At 40.2% G+C, this 17,679-nt stretch overlaps 1 protein-coding gene across 24 annotated transcripts in view; it reads left to right on the forward strand.

Moving 5' to 3' along the window:
• Window positions 1-17,679, forward strand: part of Bcas3 (BCAS3, microtubule associated cell migration factor) — a 459,006-nt gene that overhangs the window by 206,043 nt on the left and 235,284 nt on the right. For all 24 annotated transcript variants that reach the window (XM_087573462.1, XM_087573456.1, XM_087573463.1 and 21 more), the window contains one exon: window positions 12,755-12,855. In XM_087573462.1, the coding sequence (XP_087429588.1) occupies window positions 12,755-12,855 (101 nt within the window). The remainder of the gene's footprint in view (window positions 1-12,754; window positions 12,856-17,679) is intronic.

Genomic DNA, 17,679 nt, shown 5'->3' on the forward strand with positions numbered 1-17,679 from the left:
ATCTCTAGAAATTTGGTACATGGTAACTCTTCATTTTGACAGAACAATTTAATATAAAGTAAGAGTGTGTGTGTGTGTTTGTACAAGACCATGCATTTGCACAATTGCATGAAGAGCCCAGAAGAAAGTATTGGATTCTCTGATGTTGCAGCTGGTGTGAATCACCCGATGTGGGTACTAGGAACCAAGTTAGTACTTCTTGAAAGAACTATAAGTGTTCTTAACCACGAAACCATATTCATCCACAAATATGATAACAAATTGAATAAGGCCTTTGTATGACTTCAAAATGTGTTGCTGTGATAAATACCATAATCATAAACAACATGAAAGGAATGGTTCATATCATCTCAAAGATTATGCCCACCATTGAGAGAAACCAAGTCAGGAAGCACTGCTTATGGTCTCGCTCAGCTCTCTTTTCTGTACAGCTCAGGCCTACCTACCGGTGGTGCTACCTGCAGTGGTTAGGGCCTCTATATCAATTAGCAGTCAAGAAAATGTCACACCTACAGGCCAGTCTGATGGAGGCAATTTCTCAATTGGGACACAGCTCTTAGCTATGTCCATGTGACAACCATGTCTAGCCCTTATACGTACGTTTAAGTCTTCTCAGTGTGACACATTGATACACTCTGCTAAGCTATGGCCTTTCTTTTCTTGTTGATCCCCATGATCTCACACTTATATTACAATATAAAGTGTGATGCAATTTTAAATTTGCCCCATAGCCTTTAAGAATTCCAATGCTTTAAAAGTTGAATCTTCTTCAAAATATCTTATGTCTCTTATGAGTTCTTGTAAAATAAAAATTAAGCCATGTAGTTTCTTATTTAAAAATGAAGAATGGTGGCACAATTCCACTCCACTCAAATCAGACCCAAATCAGACCTAATGGCATAAAAGCACCACACTTAACATCTGCGGCTCCCTCAGGTGTTCCAGGCACGCTCGCGCTCTCTCTCTCTCTCTCTCTCTCTCTCTCTCTCTCTCTCTCTCTCACACACACACACACACACACACACACACACACACACACACACACACACACACAGAGCCCTCTTGTCTGTGATTGACAGTGCAGTGCCGGGGAAACCAGGTAACGATGCAGCAGTTTTCTTCTGCGCTGCCCTCCCTCAGTGTCGTTTTGTGATGGTTTGCTGTCCTGGGTCGCCTTGTGGTGTGGTATATGAAGTGCGGTGCAGGCACTCAGCAGTATTTCCTTGCATTGTTCATTATAAATGTTTGCCCAGTACCGGGAGAGGTGGAAAGGGAAGAGTGAAGTGTTTTTCTCCTGTAGAGGAAACTTGTAATGTAGAGCTTATTTACAGGGTATTTATAGTCCATTGTTGGCCACAGGGTGTGTCATGGTGCCTTGGACAGTTTGACTCTTAGTCGTGAATTACACTGGCATATTCACTCATTCAAACTGTGCAGTTGGCATATGCTATTCCACAGAGAGATTATTTTCATAACATAGTATTTTTTTCTGTAAGAAACTAAAGGTGAAGACCTATAGGGTCTCATTTGGTCTATGTGTGTTCAATAGCCTGATGAAACATATGAAATTGTTAGTTCCCTGTATGAAAATGGTGTGCAATGGTTAACTTAAACTGTATAAGTTTGAAAGTTTGCATTGTATCAGAAACCTGGACTTGGCATCCATGTTTCTATTCCTTTCCTGTTTTTACCTGGAGCATCAAATTAATCTTTGTACATGCAAATCACATTCCTGTTGTTACTCCTTTTTTTTGAAAATGAAATGAAACAAAGGGAGAGTGTCTACAAGAGGTGGTGTCTAACCTGTAATGTCTGTTAATGTTACAGAATTCCTCCTGTGCTCTTACAGGATCTCTGTGTCCTTTCAGATTGTTTTACAACCTCTGATGTTTCCAAGTATAGTTCAGAGTAGACTCCTTCCTATTGATAATGTTAATATTTATTGCAATGACTCAGCAGATTTCATGGGTAAAGGACATTGATCGAGAGTAAGGAAAATATTGGTCAGAAATCTGTTGGCCATTAAGACCAGTGCATCTGATGTCATTTACCCTGTTCCAGTGACATTTATGGTTCTGAAATAGATCCTTCTGCCATGGATTGTGCTTTATCATAGATGGGTAGGTGGATAGAAGATAGAGGTACCAGCAATATATATGTTCACCATTTCTCCAAAAACCATGGGTCTGGAATGTAACGACAGGGCTTGGCGTCTCTACAGTGACGTAATGGGTTGGTATTGGCAGGAGCTGGTGGTTTGATGTGCCATCTCGTCCATCAGGACGGTTAATTGCTAATAAATGACTAGATGGGAATTTAGGGGAATGCTTCAGCTGTCTTCTCTGTTAACAGTAGCAGGAGCTCTGGCGCCATTTCAGGATCACTATTTGTATGTGTCTGTCAGACTTAGAATACATTCGTTTCTCTCAGTTTCAACCTTCTCTATAGAATTTCTGTCAATTGTTTGACTCCATTAAGTGTACAGAGGAAATAAAAGCCTGAACAACCAATCCACCAGGGGCCGTGGATAGACCCTTTCTTTGTCCATCCTCAGAGCACTACATTAGGTCTCATTATCCATTTATAATAAGTGACCTCTGCCCTCTGGGTCATAGAAAAGTATTCAGTGTGCTTTTCTGACACATAGGGCACCTTTCTCAGCAGACATAAGGCAGTGGGATGTCTGAGTCTGGAGGATTAGTTTACACTGCAGGTTTTTTAATAAATACAGAGATTTAATAAATACCAAGTCAATATGGTTATTTTTCTTCCTTCTCTTCCCTGATTCAGAAGGGGCCAGTGAGAGCCTAGTATAAGGAGTATAAACTTGGTGTTCAGGGTCTTTTTTTATTCTAATTCAGAAAATTTGTCTTCTAGAAGTGCTTTGTTTCCTCTATAATCCCTGTACATTTACCGGTACAGAAATACACACTGTCTTAGAAATTGTGAATGAACTGAGCCACCATCCTTCATAGACTCGGGGTTGCTCTTGAGATTCTCGGTCACTTAAAATTAGTCTTTTCCCAGCGTAAGGTTTCTTTAGTGCTAAGAGTTCGGAGTGGCTCTCAGGAAGCACTGCATAGCAGCTGATGGTTTTGCTTCCAGTTCACAGTTCATGGACAGATGGATCATGAAGGAAATAAAAGAGTGATTTGATTTTGGCTTCAGCATGGCCATGAATCCAGGCACAGATTTCTCTCCAAACCAGTTACAGAAAACCCAATAGTTGTTAGCATTCTCTCTGTGGCAAGAATTAATATATTAACTAGATTATAGTACTATTTGACAAACTGCTTACCAAATACATCAAAATTGATCAGGCATTCTGTTTTTGAATTGACAAATGGCTGCATTAAGAAGGGGAGGGAAAGCCATTAATTATAGCTGCTCTCAGCTGTGGGAAATGTAATCATATAAATATGGATCTTGATACAGCCAGGCTCTCCTCTCCCACATCTTACACGTGCATCCACACCTCTGGGCCACTTCTCAGTGGATGTCCCGTAAGGACTTAATGTTTTTCTGCTTTGTAAAAACGATGATGTTCTTTTGAGTAATATCTTCTTCTCTTACTCCAGAAGAGACCAAGAGAACCAGGTAGCTCAGCTCTTGGGCGGGCTCCATTCTCAATTGTGCCCTGCTCTAAGTGTGTCTATTCTTATTTAATTCTGCACAGAAGGTAGGGCCTTCCTCTTTGCTACAGGACATTTGGAAAGAAATGATTCCATTTCCATCCATGATTACTTTAAGTTAGTGTTTTCTGTGCCTTGGGTTTCTCATCTTTATAATTAGGCAGTAGAAACTGCTTGACAACTCTACAGCTTGTACAATCTTTACCCAAAAGTTTTGTAACTTATCCTGAAACTTATACAAATTCAGAACCTAGAAGGCTGGAGAGCAAGCTCAGCAGTTAAGAGCATTTACTGTTCTTGTATAGGAATTGGGTTTGGTTCCCAGCACCCCCATATGCCAGCTCACAAGCATGCACACCAACTATGTGTATGTATACAGTCAGAACAGGCATATTCATTAAATAAAGTAAATAAAGCTTTAAGTAATTCAGAACCTAACCTAGTAAAAAGAGAAGGACATAGTATCGTGCACAGTGGAGGGGAGTCTGACCAGCCGCCTATTATTTTCTAACAGAGACTCAGAGGTAACTGCCATGCATTTTAAACAATGTTTTCATAGTTTCTTTTATTCCTAGAATTACTAGTGTTCATTCCTTCTTTTTCAATTAAAGTGGAAAGCTTGCTAACATTGTATAGGTCAGTGGTAGTTAAGCACTTGCTTAACAGAATTGAACCTCGGGTTCCATCCTCCTAATAATGCCAAAATAATTATAACAATAGTTTAAAACTTTGCTATGTTCTTGCCTCCTTTTTAAAATGGGAATTAACGAGGCCTCTGTTAGAGGTTTGTTAGATTAAATGAGATTGCTCATTTAAAAAACGTCGCCTCTAGTTTGCAGAGGGCAGGAGGGTGGTGTTGTTATAAGCCACCAAGGAATGAAGTCCTTGGCTCTGCAGGGTCCTGGGACTTCATTATAGACCCACCATCTCTGTGGTAAAGCAGCAGCAGCACAGGGAAGGCATTGGTATGAGATCTGTGTGGGCCATGCAACAAGTGTGGCTCTGTAGCATTCTGTGAATTTTCCAAAGCATTAAACAAGGAACATTTGGTTTATTGGTTCTTACCTAAAATGTAAATTCCTTTTTCTTCTTTGCTTTGATTGTCTTCATTCTCCTTATAATTTGGAAGGAGTTTGGCTGTCTGTTTATACTGAAAGTCTAATTTCTAGAATGTTCTGTTGATATTTGCCTGAAGATTTGGAAACTTCTAAAATGAGTAGACTCTTAATTTTAAAGTTCTGAAGTGTCAGAAGAACATTTGTTTCATTGAGTTGAGGGGGTTGGAACAGCTTTCATTTTTAACTCAATATTTTTTAAGTTAACAATGAATAAATTTGTATTATACTAATAACTTATTTTTCCAAGAAAATTAAAGTTTTATGAGTTATAAAAGAAATGTATAAGAAACAGAAACATGAAGTAAAGAACAGGAAAGGTGTGATGGAGGAGAAAGGAAAAAGAAGGTTGTTAGAGGACAGAAACCAGCCGTCAGACGTCGCCATGGGGATCACTAAATGTTAGACAGGAGGCATGGGAATCAGAGCGTATGGGTTCGTCACATAAAGGCATGGAAGGCACACAACAGTGAGGGTTGCATAAAGCAATGTTTTAGAAAGCCATTCTTCTGATTTAGCTCAACTGTGGCTCTTTAAATATGTAACCTCGTTCATATAGCACATTCCATAGCTAAGAAAAGAGTCAAATGATGGCCAGTCTTCCCAGGAGAAGGTACAGATCCAGTTATGGGGATCCCTCTCGGGTTCTGTGTTTGCTCACCAGCATTGGAAGACAAATAAATGTAGGAAAAATAGTCCTAGGAAAGGTCAAGCATGCACAAAGTACGGCAAGTTGTTTTGTTGATCTACTGGGTACCTGCCCTTGTTTTGTTTCTTAAAAGAATTGCTTCATGCATGTGTGCACGATGTAAGAGGGAAGCCTTTTGCTGTGCCCTTTCCCAGAGTACTTCACTGTATGTCTGTTGACTACAGAAGACATGGACTCAGCGGTTTGGAGAGCTCCCGGTGGCTGGCACTGTGTCACAGTGAAAGATCAACCTTTGGAGACTGTTCTCTTGCTTTTGGAGAGAGCCCTTAGGTGATCATTAGCATGATTTTCTTGCTTCTGTGTTTTTAACTGATCTGTTTGGACTTAAAGGAACACATTGTGTATCTTTAATGATTATTTATAAGGATTCTGAAATATGTTACTTTCAGTAGGTTAAAAATGTTGGTGTCTTCTAGGTCTAAAAGCTTTTCTCTTTTCATGCCAAGATAACTTTGCCTCTTTTGCTTAGGCAAGAGAAAATGTCTATTTATTTCTTCTTGCCATATAATGACCTAGACTTTCTTAGAATAGTATTCGGCAATAAACAAGTAAAGTATGGAAGACACTACATTAACTCTCTGCAAACCTACAGTTGTTATCCTCAGACTCCCATGAAGCTAGGATTTCAGGTTAGTGGCACCAGGCCCAAGTATAGCTCTTGATTCTTTATAGAGTCTAAACCTGGGTGCTTCTTCGCAAGTAACCATTCCTCATTACGGTCACACATTTTGAACAGGGAGTTATTTTTCATATTATTTTATATGTAAGTGGAATTATTTATTTATTTATTGTATATTTTATATATAAGTAAATACATAATTATATAGTTTATATTAATACAAATATTGATAGGTAGATATATGTATAGGCAGTTGTATATGCAAAGACGAAGTAACACCTTGTTTCACCTAAAACAGTGGGGGAGACACACAAGCAAGCACAGTGAGTTTCTTGGTTTTCTACACTGCCTCAGTCACCCCTCACTTTGCATTTGATCTCTTGCAGTTCTCATCTTGCTGGACTCGCTCTACTGACCCTATTCATTGACCTTCTTTTACTCCTAAAATCTGGATTAAGTACCTATTTTTATATAGATACATGGTTCATACAAATTCAAATGCATCACGGTCTGTTTAATGGAAAAGTCCTCCCCTGTCCTTTAACCTCCTCACTACTTCTTGAGTGGTTAGTGGTGTGTCACTGGTCTTACTGCTCTTCAGGTGAGGACAGAGCCTTTGCTGCTGTGTAGACTCCATAACTGTAATATGATAGTGTAAACAAAAACAGAAACAAACAACCTCACCTAGTGTATTTTGATGTCAGTTGGTGACATATGAGTGTACATACATTGACTGATTTCAAAGAGCTTGAGATGAGTGAGGGATGCTCATCAAACGTAATTGAACTGAATCAAGGAAGATTTTATAGTTACTGATGTAAGGGTGGATTTATTTTTTAGTTATGCTGCTGTCATTGCACTAATGTGTGTGTTGAAGTTTTCTGCTCTGTGAGTTGCAAATGCACTTATTAAGTTGGCATTGCAGGCATCCTTCTGGTTGGGTAGCTCTTCCTTGACCTTAGTTGCGAATGTCTTGAAGACATTGTCAAAGTCTGTCTGTTCAGTTCCAAGTTGTGCATTGGGATGGTTTTGAACTCTTGCTCAGCAGAGTTGCTAATCTGGCCAGAACAGCAGTCCATTAGGCTCTGTTATTATGTTCTTTACTTTATGAGATCTTTACGATCATGGTGAGCCCTGCCAGGCTGCCTCCAGATATCACTTGTCCAGACACACAATGCAAAATGACCTCTAGGGCAACAAGAATAACAAATGAAAGGACCTTTAGTCATGTGATGGAATGAGACTTTGGGAATCTGGAAAAGGAAACTGGCGAGAGAGGGATAAGATGTACCCGGAGTTGAAGGCTATTCAGGGAAGTGTATTCTCTTGTAAACAATAAGTATATGTCATTTTTCTAATTATACATTGCTGGTGACTGTTCTTCTGGGAATGTAGAAGAAAAGGAAAGTGAAACCAGAGATGGGCAATGACTGAGCGCTAGAAAACTTTAATAATTAATTAGTGAGCATCTATGGTACCCCAGGGCCAAGGTGCAGGGAAGATCATTGATCCATTTAATATAAAGGCTAGAGAAGCTTGTTCCTGTATGTATTGTCTCACTGCTGTTGTTGGGCTGTTGTAAAGCACACTTGCTAATGAGCATGTCCGAAATGAGGTGCACCTCAGAAATTCAGTGAGCTCTTGGTGCTCCACTCCTAGTATCTGTAACAGTGTATTCTTATACTAAGCATTTTTTCAGGTATTATTATTCAGGTGTGTTATTTTTTAGCTGATGACTTTCTCCTTTTTTTCCTAGTCATTGAAAATGAACAAACTTGGTTACTTTGCTAGGTATAAAATGCTTTAAGTGTTTAGACTCTGGTTACTACTTTAGGCGCAGATTGGTGGTGGTCGTGTTTTCTTCTGGGATGGTTGGCTCATTGGGAATGGCTTGTTCATTTTGTTGTTTGGTTGTTTGTTCTGGGGACGGTAAGAAACTGCATTTGCCCACCAGCGCTCCTTGGAGGCCGAAATGCTTTCTCATTGGAAGCAGAGTTTGCTTCAGAGCACTGTCATATTGTATGCTTGCTAAATAAACACTGCTTTTAATAAGAACCAAGTATATGTGAAAGTTTGTCCTTGAATGAGAGTTTATCACCGTTGCCCTTTGGGTGAACCTTCGGTGGGAGCTGTTTCATTCAGGGCAGCATGATGTCATCGGATTCACAAAGTTCTCTGTAGCTAGAAAAAGACTCATTGTTCCCTAGAATAACCTAAAGGACTAAAAACTGCTGGCACAGTCTTGGCTTCTTAGGTCTTCACTAAGTACGTCAGCGTGAGGTGGGGGTGGGGAGGTTTTTCATCATTTTCCTTCACGTGGGGATTTCGTAGGATATGGAAACAAACACTCTGACCCTGAATCTAAAGCGTATTCCCAGCCATCCGCTGCCAGCCTGACCTTGCTGGTGCTCCTGAGACACATAGAATGTCATTTCAAATTGTTCATTGTGCTCTTAAGTGGATCTAAATTTCGTTTAGTTTATCAGCATAGCTTTAAAGTAGGAAAGTGAGGTTGTCTGAGGTCAGCAGTTCAGTTATGTTTGATGAGCATTCCCCCATCTCAGGCTCTTTGAAATTAGTCAGTGTGTGTACATTCATATGCCACCAGCTGATGTCAGTACACTAGGTGAGGTTGTTGGTTTGTTTCTGGTTTTGTTTCCTTGTTCTCTGCATGTCTGTTCCTCTGAGAACACACACATAAACAGTCTGGTTCACAGGTCCCATAGAATGATCTGCTCTTCCTGGGCCTGCCTGGAGATTTTTAAGTGCTATTCTAAAGTAAATTGACAGTATTTCCTTTGCTTGTAGCTTGATAAGATGCACTGTTATATTCTATAGTAGTAGTAGGGGTTTAAACGGTGAGCTGAAATTCCTTCTCCTTTACTTTGTTTATTATAGAACTAGCTGATGAAAGACTAGAAATGCTGTCTGGTGTTAAGAGCACATGTACTCTTGCAGGGTTCCAGCATTACTCGGTGACCTGCAACTGTGACTCTAAGTCCAGGGAATCTTACTCTCTTTTCTTACCTCCATGGGAAGCTATCAGGCACAGCACATGGTGCACATACATACATGCAAGTAACACACTCATATACATAAACTAAATCTAGAAAAATCAAATTTTCTTCAGGTAGTCGGTATGTATCTTGTTTCTTTCAAGTTGGGTTTACAAGATACACAACATCAAAAATAGCCTCATTTTTGGTGTTGTAGAGATGGCTTAATGGATAACAATGCTTATTGCCCTTGCAGAGGACCTGCTCTCCGTTCCTAGCACCCATAAGGCATCCCCTGTTGCCTGTAGCTCTGGTTCCTAAGGATCAGTAAGCCCCTTCTCACCTCTGTAGGCTCTTGCATGTATGAGGCTTATGTATGTAAGTACATATATACACGCACACATATATACATACATACATATGTACATACATACTCTCAAGTACACATACATAAAAATCAGTGAAAAGAAAACTCTCATTTTAAAATTGAAAGAGATCTTTATGCCTACATTATTAGAAATGTAAAAAATGAATCACTGTAAGTTATCCTTTCTAACATTGCATCTGAATTTTGTGTTAAAAGCTGTAACATAAGGTTTGGTGACATTCATCCCTTCTGGTATCAACTACATGGCTCAGTTTCCAATGAGATTATTGGTTATTAATAGACACAGTGCTCCCTAGCATCCATTCTTGTGCTCCTCTGAACTTCACTTGTTACTTTTACACATGTATGAAATGCTCTGCCTGCCCAAGTGAGCATCGTGATATGGTGGTAGACCAGATGGTTTTCTTCCTTCCTGAACTCCATTCAGCAGTGAGGCAGTTTCTATCTGAGTAGTTGAGATTCTGTCATGTTCCAACCACATTCCATTTCACTCAGCATAGGACTGGTTTCATTTCTGATCCTAAGGAGTGGTTTAAAAGTGTGTAGTCCTGGTCTAGTCAGACTTTTACTTTTGACCTTTTTTTTTTTTTTAATTTCTACTTGATTCAATGTTTGAGGTTATTTTTCCCTGTGATCTCCCTCCTAAGACATAAATGTTTTGTGTGTTAATTCCCACCCTCCGACATAAATGTCGAATACCTTCCCTGCTGGGATTGGAGAACGTTTAAAATATCAATAAGTATAGTGGAGAAAAAAGGATATTCATCTATGTTTTGTTATAAATTTATTTTTATTTTTTATATACATTGGTGTTTTGCCTGCATGTGTGTCTGTATGAGGATGTTGGAACAGATGTTAAGACAGCCATAAGCTATCATGTGGGACCTGGGAATTGAACCCCAGACTTTTAGAAGAAAGTTCAGTGCTCTCAACAGCTGAGCCATCTCTCCAGCCCAGATATTTTTTTAATATGAAAAGTACACTTTATTTAATTTTCTGTATTGTGATATTTCCAGAGCAAACTGGTGAGCAAAAAGCCTTCTTAAAATATCCATGAAGAGTTTGTGATTCAAATTCACGGTTTCCTTGTCTTTTTCTTCTGACAGTTTAAAGGAGACTTATTTATTGTCACTATTTCACATATACAAAGAATTCATTTCTGAGTTGTATATTTAGAATATTTACTACTTCCTTTGTAAAGCAGACAGGACAGAGAGGCTCCTCCTCCACCCCACTTCCTCATCCTCCCCAACCCCTGTGGGAAATTCCAAACATACCCACAACCAGATAACAATGGCACAGTAAACCAATGAACTGCCAGCCCAAGGCCTGTGCTGTTGTGGCTGCAGTTCCACTCCATCCAAGCCCTAAGTCCGTCTCTGCAACCATAACGTCCACAATTTCATGAGGTCCTAGTAAGTGTTTGGTTGAGGGTTCCCCTTGATTCTGTCTGTGACAAGAATCAAACAAACATCAAAGGTGATGAATGATTCAGCAACACCGTTCTTGAAAACATCAGTTGACTTTCCATCTGTACAGTATATAGCAGAATTAGTTACAAAAGAATGTTGAAACAGTGGAAAATAATGGAAAATTGCTGTTACTCTTTTGTTTGCCGTCATAAGCCATGCGCCCATGTGGCTTTGTGATCATTTGGTGCTAAACATCAGTATGACTGTGTTAGAGAGAAGAGCTAGCAGTTAACGGTTTGACCTATTGCAAATCTTACATTTCAGCACTATGTTTATGTCTGGCCGTAATCACTAAATTTGATCTCATTTATTTTCTTAAACAAGTTTAGATAAAATTTGTGTCTTTTAAAATCTTGCCTTGGGTCATACCTTGTCTTTTTCTTTTTTCTTTTTCTTTTTAATCTTTTTCTTCATGATTTGGTTCTCTCCATACCTTATCTGGTATGATCAAATAAGATTGGCACAGTCTTTACTGTTCATGCGACTACGCATTAAGTATTTCATGGAATATGAAGATTATTTAAGTTGCTTGTTTTCTATTTAGCAGTTTAGCCTAAGGAAATTTTGGATGTGAAATTGTTACCTGCCATAATTTATGCTTCTTTATTGCTCATCTCCTGCCTTCCCTCCCTGTACCCCATATCTTTTCTTTTGTTCTGTTTCCCAGTTATCCCCATTGCTTCTTTTCTTAGAAGGGAGGTGAGGGGCTGGGAAATCCAGTTCTACTGTGAACCTAAAAGTGCTTTTAAAAAATGAAGTATTTTAAAGTAGGGATGAAGAGAGATACATAGAAACCAGGAATAATTATACCTTAAAGAAGAACAATGAGGCTGTAGGCGCCTAAGGAACTCAGGGACTGTTAGAAATGTTATTGTTTGGACTGGTTCAGTGCTCATTTAGCCTGCAGAAGCCCTTGGTTGGATTCCTGGCACTGCAGAAACCTAGTGCTGGTTCAGATGCTGTAATCCCAGCAACAAGTCAAACCTGGGCATGACATTCAGAAGGCAGAGGCAGGAGGATCTCTGTGAGTTCCAGATCAGCTACAGGTATACAGTAAGACCCTGTGTAGTTCAAACCCATGCTTAGTTGAGCTGCAGAGTGACTTTGAGGCCAGCCTGGGCTGCATTAAAACAACAACAACAACAACAACAACAACACTTGTTTCCAACAAGCAGACACCAATCAATGAAAAAGCATCCATCGATTTTACTAACTAAAGATTCCATTTGTAGAAGAATATAGACTATCCCAACTATATCTTAGTGCTGAAGAATTATGGAAATTACTTGAAATAGCCGAGAAAGACAGTTATTTAAATAAATGAGTTTTTGCTGTGTTTGAAAGTGTTTCTCAATCAAACATCATGTATTTCTATGCCTTCACTATTGATAAAAGTAATGAATGGGTTCTGGGTTCTTTGAATCCATAGCCAGCCACCCTCCAGTAGGTGTATCACCCCAGTGAACCGTAGGTTGTGGGTGTTCTGATGGATTTTGTTGCTCTTTTCACTGTCTTCTCGTTACTAAATTTCCATAGCTGTTGTTTGTTTGTTTTAATGAAGCTTCTTCCTTTGGCTTCAGCTGATCTCAGGAGATCCCCTCCAGCAGCCTTCTGAGTAGCTCAGTAGCAGTTACCAACAAGCCTAGCCAGCATTTACTGTTAATTGGAAATATTTCTATGCACTTGCTTGATCATTCGTTCTTTGAATTGTTCCCGTGTTTTATGTTATAGAGTGTATTTGAGCTGACTATGTTATTATCTGTATCTGCAGTGTGCAATTTGGAAAGGTTCAAGTCCTTTTTCTTTCTTTCTTTCTCCTGTAGCACTTCCCCCTGGAAGTCCTGGCCCCATTACTCGACATGGGTCCTATGACAGTTTAGCATCTGACCACAGCGGACAGGAAGATGAAGAATGGCTATCCCAGGTAAAACTGATATATTGGGTCTACTACAATAAGTGACAACAGAAATCTGTGTTTATTCTTTTCCTTACGGGAAAATGGAGAGAATTGGTAACTCTCTCTGAGTCATCAGGTTTTATGAGTTTTTCCATATTAAGAATGTCTCAAGTTGAGGGAAGGTTTGAGGGACCAGGAGGGGATAGGAACTCTACAAGAAAACCAACAGAGTCAACTAACCTGTACTCTTCGGTGCTCTCAGAGACTGAACCACCAACCAAAGAGCACACATGGGCTTGACCAAGGTCCCCCACACTTACATAGCAGATGTGCAGCTTGGTCTTCAAGTGGGTCCCCCAACAACTGGAGAGAGGCTGTTCCTGACTATGTTGCCTGCCTATGGACTCTGTTTCACCAGCTGAGCTGCCTTGTCTGGCCTCAGTGGAAGAGGATGTGCCTAGACCTGTGGTGACTTGATGTACCAGGGTTGGTTAGTACCCACAGGGGCCCTCCCTTTCTTAGAGGAGAAGAGGAATAGGGAACTGAGAGAGGGTAGGGGCTGCAATCCAGATATAAACTGAATAAATAAATTAATGGGAGTAATATTGCTGTAAGTTTTTACACATTGGATTTTATTGACATATATTTCTGCTCATGTAAATGTTTGCTTTGATGGAGAGCATATAAGATGTCCAAATGCTTTTGTAAGGGAAGTTGAGCATGATTTTGTGCGTAGTTTCTGCTGGAATCCCTTCCTGGCCATGCTGCCTCTAAATCATCCCTAAAACAGCCTCAGTCAACCACTCCTTGCCTTACTAGGTGACTGTGTCTTCAAGAACAGCGCTTTGAAATAAAAGAGACGTGGGCAGATTTCACAGTGGAGCGATCACAGTGACTTCCTTACAGATGCTGTTGTGTCTGTCTCCAGTCTGACATCATTGGAAAGGATAATAACCTGTATCCCATCACCAGTGTGACAGCTTTTATCACACAGGTGCCTCTGAAAAGTGGAACCCTTTGCGGTATTCTCAAGGAAGATAGGCTGAAAGCTGATGTGGCTCTAGAAACTGGAGGCATAAACCATTTCTACATAGTGTATATTTATTCCTTTACCACAGCTCTGCTCACGGATGCTCAATAAACAATAGTTTGGCTCCCCACATGCTGAGGCCCCTCCTGTCCTTGTGATCTCAAGACAAAATGTCCCATTTTGCACAAGCTTGGTCCAAGAGTTCTGGCATAGAAACCACTGTCCTTCACTTCAGCTTTTCCGTTAGAAGCAGGGGTAATGTGTGCTGTCAGTGTGAAAGTGTATACAATATGTTTGTCCTGCACACAACAGGAGCGTGAGCATGGCAACATCTGGCTCTCGCCTCAGTGAGATTGCACAGGCATCTGTTCACCTCTCGGCTCTGTGACACTGATGGTTTTGAGCTTAAAATACACACAGTTCTTTATCTGTGGCCTAATTTACATTGCTGAATTCAACTCCCAGAAACAGAAATCCGTGTCCTTGATCTGCGTCTTTCCCCGTCATTAGATCGGATGCCTGCACGCTCTCAAACTTGCACACACAGTTGCACTTCAAACCTCGTCAGTCGTGTTTCGTTCAGACTTAATTGTCATAATCTGAGTAATTAAATATAAGTGATCAGGACAAGGACTCAGGAATGTGGGAAGCTGCTTCTTAAACCTTTTCACAGAGTGAATACAGCAGAATCAAGACTGGCAGAAGTATAGTTGGTTTTCGCTTAAGATTTGTATAAGCTGTTATTTGTAAGATCATTTTGTAGTGACATCCCCCGTCTTCAGTTACTTTTCTTCTCACACTGTTGTATAATCCTCTCACCTCCCCCACCCTTTATGTAGAGTGTGATGCTTATAAAAGTTTGAATTACTGTTTTACTGTGAGCAAATCCCTGTGTCAATGTTTATGACAGTTGAGAAAACATTTTGATCAAGTGTCAGCTACATGAGAGAAAACATAATAGCTCCTTAATTTAAAAATAGATGTGAGGGCTGGAGAGACAGCTTAGTGGTTAAGAACACTGACTTCCAGAGGACCTGAGTCCCCAGCTCCCACATCAGGTGGCTCACAGCTGCCTGTAGCTGTGCTCCTGGAGATCCTGTGCTATCTTTTACCCTCTGTAGGCACATTCACACGTGTGACATGTCCTCACACAAATACATACACATAAAAAAATAGATTTTAAAAGTGATATAAAATTAGCGTTGGAGAACCAAGAACAACTGCACATTTTTCCAGAACGTGAAAGAATTGCTTAGTTTCTGTCATCTCATGCCCGCCTGTGGTAAATACTGACGTAGCTGAATTTACAAATATGTCAGCCCTAGATCTGATAGTCTTTACGTGAGGCAGACAACCCATATTTTCAGCTCTCAACTCTTTTTCCTTTCATGTGAGTTTTGTGTTTTCGATACATGATGTGGTGTGTATATTGCGGGTTTGTTTATGTATGTATATTTCTACAATGTTGGGTTAACATTTTCTTGAGATAACAATGGAATTATATTATTTCCCCTTTCTCTTCCCTCCTTTCAAACCCTCCTATGTACGACTCTCCCCACCTTGCATTTTCTTTAAATTTCATGGCCTCTTTTTCTTTAGTTGTTGTTATTGGTAGTGATAGTGTGTGTTTATTCACAAAAATATAAATACAACTGCTCGATCTGTATGATGTTGCTTATATGTTTTCCAGGCTGACTGTTTTGCAGTATGCCTTAGTTGCTTGTCGTGTTTCGTGAGAGGCTTTCAGAATACTCCCCCTTCCATATTCGCATGTCTGTTGGTGCTATCCTTGTGTAGGTTATGTTTAGGCTGCCATGTTGGTGGGACTTTATGGATATACCTTTATGGGAGATGCAATCTCACAGCAAACGTCCTGTACCTCTGCCCCTGAGTCCCCCTTCCATAATCGTCCCTGAGCCTTTGATGCACAGACATACTGTAGATATTTATGCATTGGGACTGCGCTCCACAACTCTGCTGTTTGATAGGTTTTTTTGGTCTCAGATTAATTTATTTCCATGAATTTTGCTTAATCTTTGTAATATCCCTCCACTCCTTTTGTCACTCCCATCTGCCTCAGACTGTTTTGTCTTAGTATGAGTCAACCTGAGTACCTAACTAAGTTTCCCTTTGAGTTATTATCGTCGTTATGTCTTACCATCTCATTAAAAATATCAATCAATGGCTGGGTCCAACTGCTTTCATTTCATTTTATATTTGCCAGTCAGCTCAGGAGATACTGGTGTTTTCAAACTGTTACAGTGGTGTTTCAAATTGTTACAGAACAATTTGCTGCTTCTTCAGGGAGAAACTTGGAGTTGATGTTTTTCAAATGTTCTCTCCATGTCTACCAGACACAAATTGCCGAATCTCTTCATTTCTGATCAGCAACAATACAACTATCTCATTACATTCCAACTCATATATTGTCAGTATAAAAACCAATCCTCAGGGATGTCCCTTGGAGACTTTGGAAAGTCTACCAGTGTTCCTCTCCCCACCCTCCCCCCATTACCACCCTCCCCCCAGCAATCACATTCACTGGGGGTTCAGTCTTGGCAGAACCAAGGACTTCCCCTTCCACTGGTGCTCTTACTAGGCTATTGATTGCTACCTATGCGGTTGGAGCCCAGAGTCAGTCTTTGGGTGGCTTAGTCCCTGGAAGCTCTGGTTGGTTGGCATTGTTGTTCATATGAGGTCTCAAGCCCCTTCAAGCTCTTTCAGTCCTTTCTCTGATTCCTTCAACGGGGGTCCTGTTCTCAGTTCAGTGGTTTGCTGCTGGCATTCGCCTATGTATTTGCTATATTCTGGCTACATCCGGTTCCTGTCAGCCTGCATTTCTTTGCTTCATCCATCTTATCTAGTTTGGTGGCTGTATATGTATGGGTCACATGTGGGCAGGCTCTGAATGGGTGTTCCTTCAGCCTCTGTTCTAAACTTTGCCTCCCTATTCCCTCCCAAGAGTATTCTTGTTCCCCTTTTAAAGAAGGAGTGAAGCATTCACATTTTGGTCATCCTTCTTGAGTTTCATGTGTTCTGTGCATCTAGGGTAATTCAAGCATTTGGGCTAATAGCCACTTATCAATGAGTGCATACCATGCAGTTTGATATTTTATAGTTTTCTGTAATGATCTTTCTTCTGTTGCAAAGAGAAATCTCCTTGATGAAAGTTGAGAACTAACTTATCTGTAGGTATAATGATAAATATTGAAAATATAGTTAGAGATTGTGCTGGCCTAGTAAAGTGGATGCTATAGGTTGTCCACCAAATTGTATGACTGTTTTATTCCCAGGTAGTTGGCTAGGTTTTCAGTACCAGGGACAATTTTCCTTTTTTAAGCAGATCTTAGTTCAATTAGAGAGTGTTGCTTACAGCCAAGGCAGATTATGCCACTAGTGTGCCCTTAATGTTTTTGTACCCTGCTAGTCATTGTTGTGGTTCATAGGTGTCATACCTGGTTTGAATAGCTGGAAGCTCACATGACAAATTCTGGTACATGAAAGCTAGTCTCAGGGAAGATACCTTCAGGTCAGATCAAGCTCAGATCCTTTAGGTTCTGTCTCTGAAGTGCATGGTGTCTTCCTTTCACATCTGGGGCACATACAAGGGCCATAGCAATAATCTATAATGTTTTGTGAGCCTCTTGGAAACCTCTGACCAATAATTCACAAGGCTTCTTATACCTGATACTAGGGTTGGTCTATATAGTATAGTTCTTGTGGAAACAATTGGGTTTTTTAAGATTTTATTTTAAATTGTGCACATTCATTTGTGTATGGGGCTCGCGTGCTTGAGTACAGCTGCCGTGAGAATTTAGAGA

The sequence above is a fragment of the Rattus norvegicus genome, chromosome 10, assembly GCF_021556685.1.
Source record: "Rattus norvegicus strain SHRSP/BbbUtx chromosome 10, alternate assembly SHRSP_T2T, whole genome shotgun sequence".
NCBI classification, from domain to species: Eukaryota; Metazoa; Chordata; class Mammalia; order Rodentia; family Muridae; genus Rattus; species Rattus norvegicus.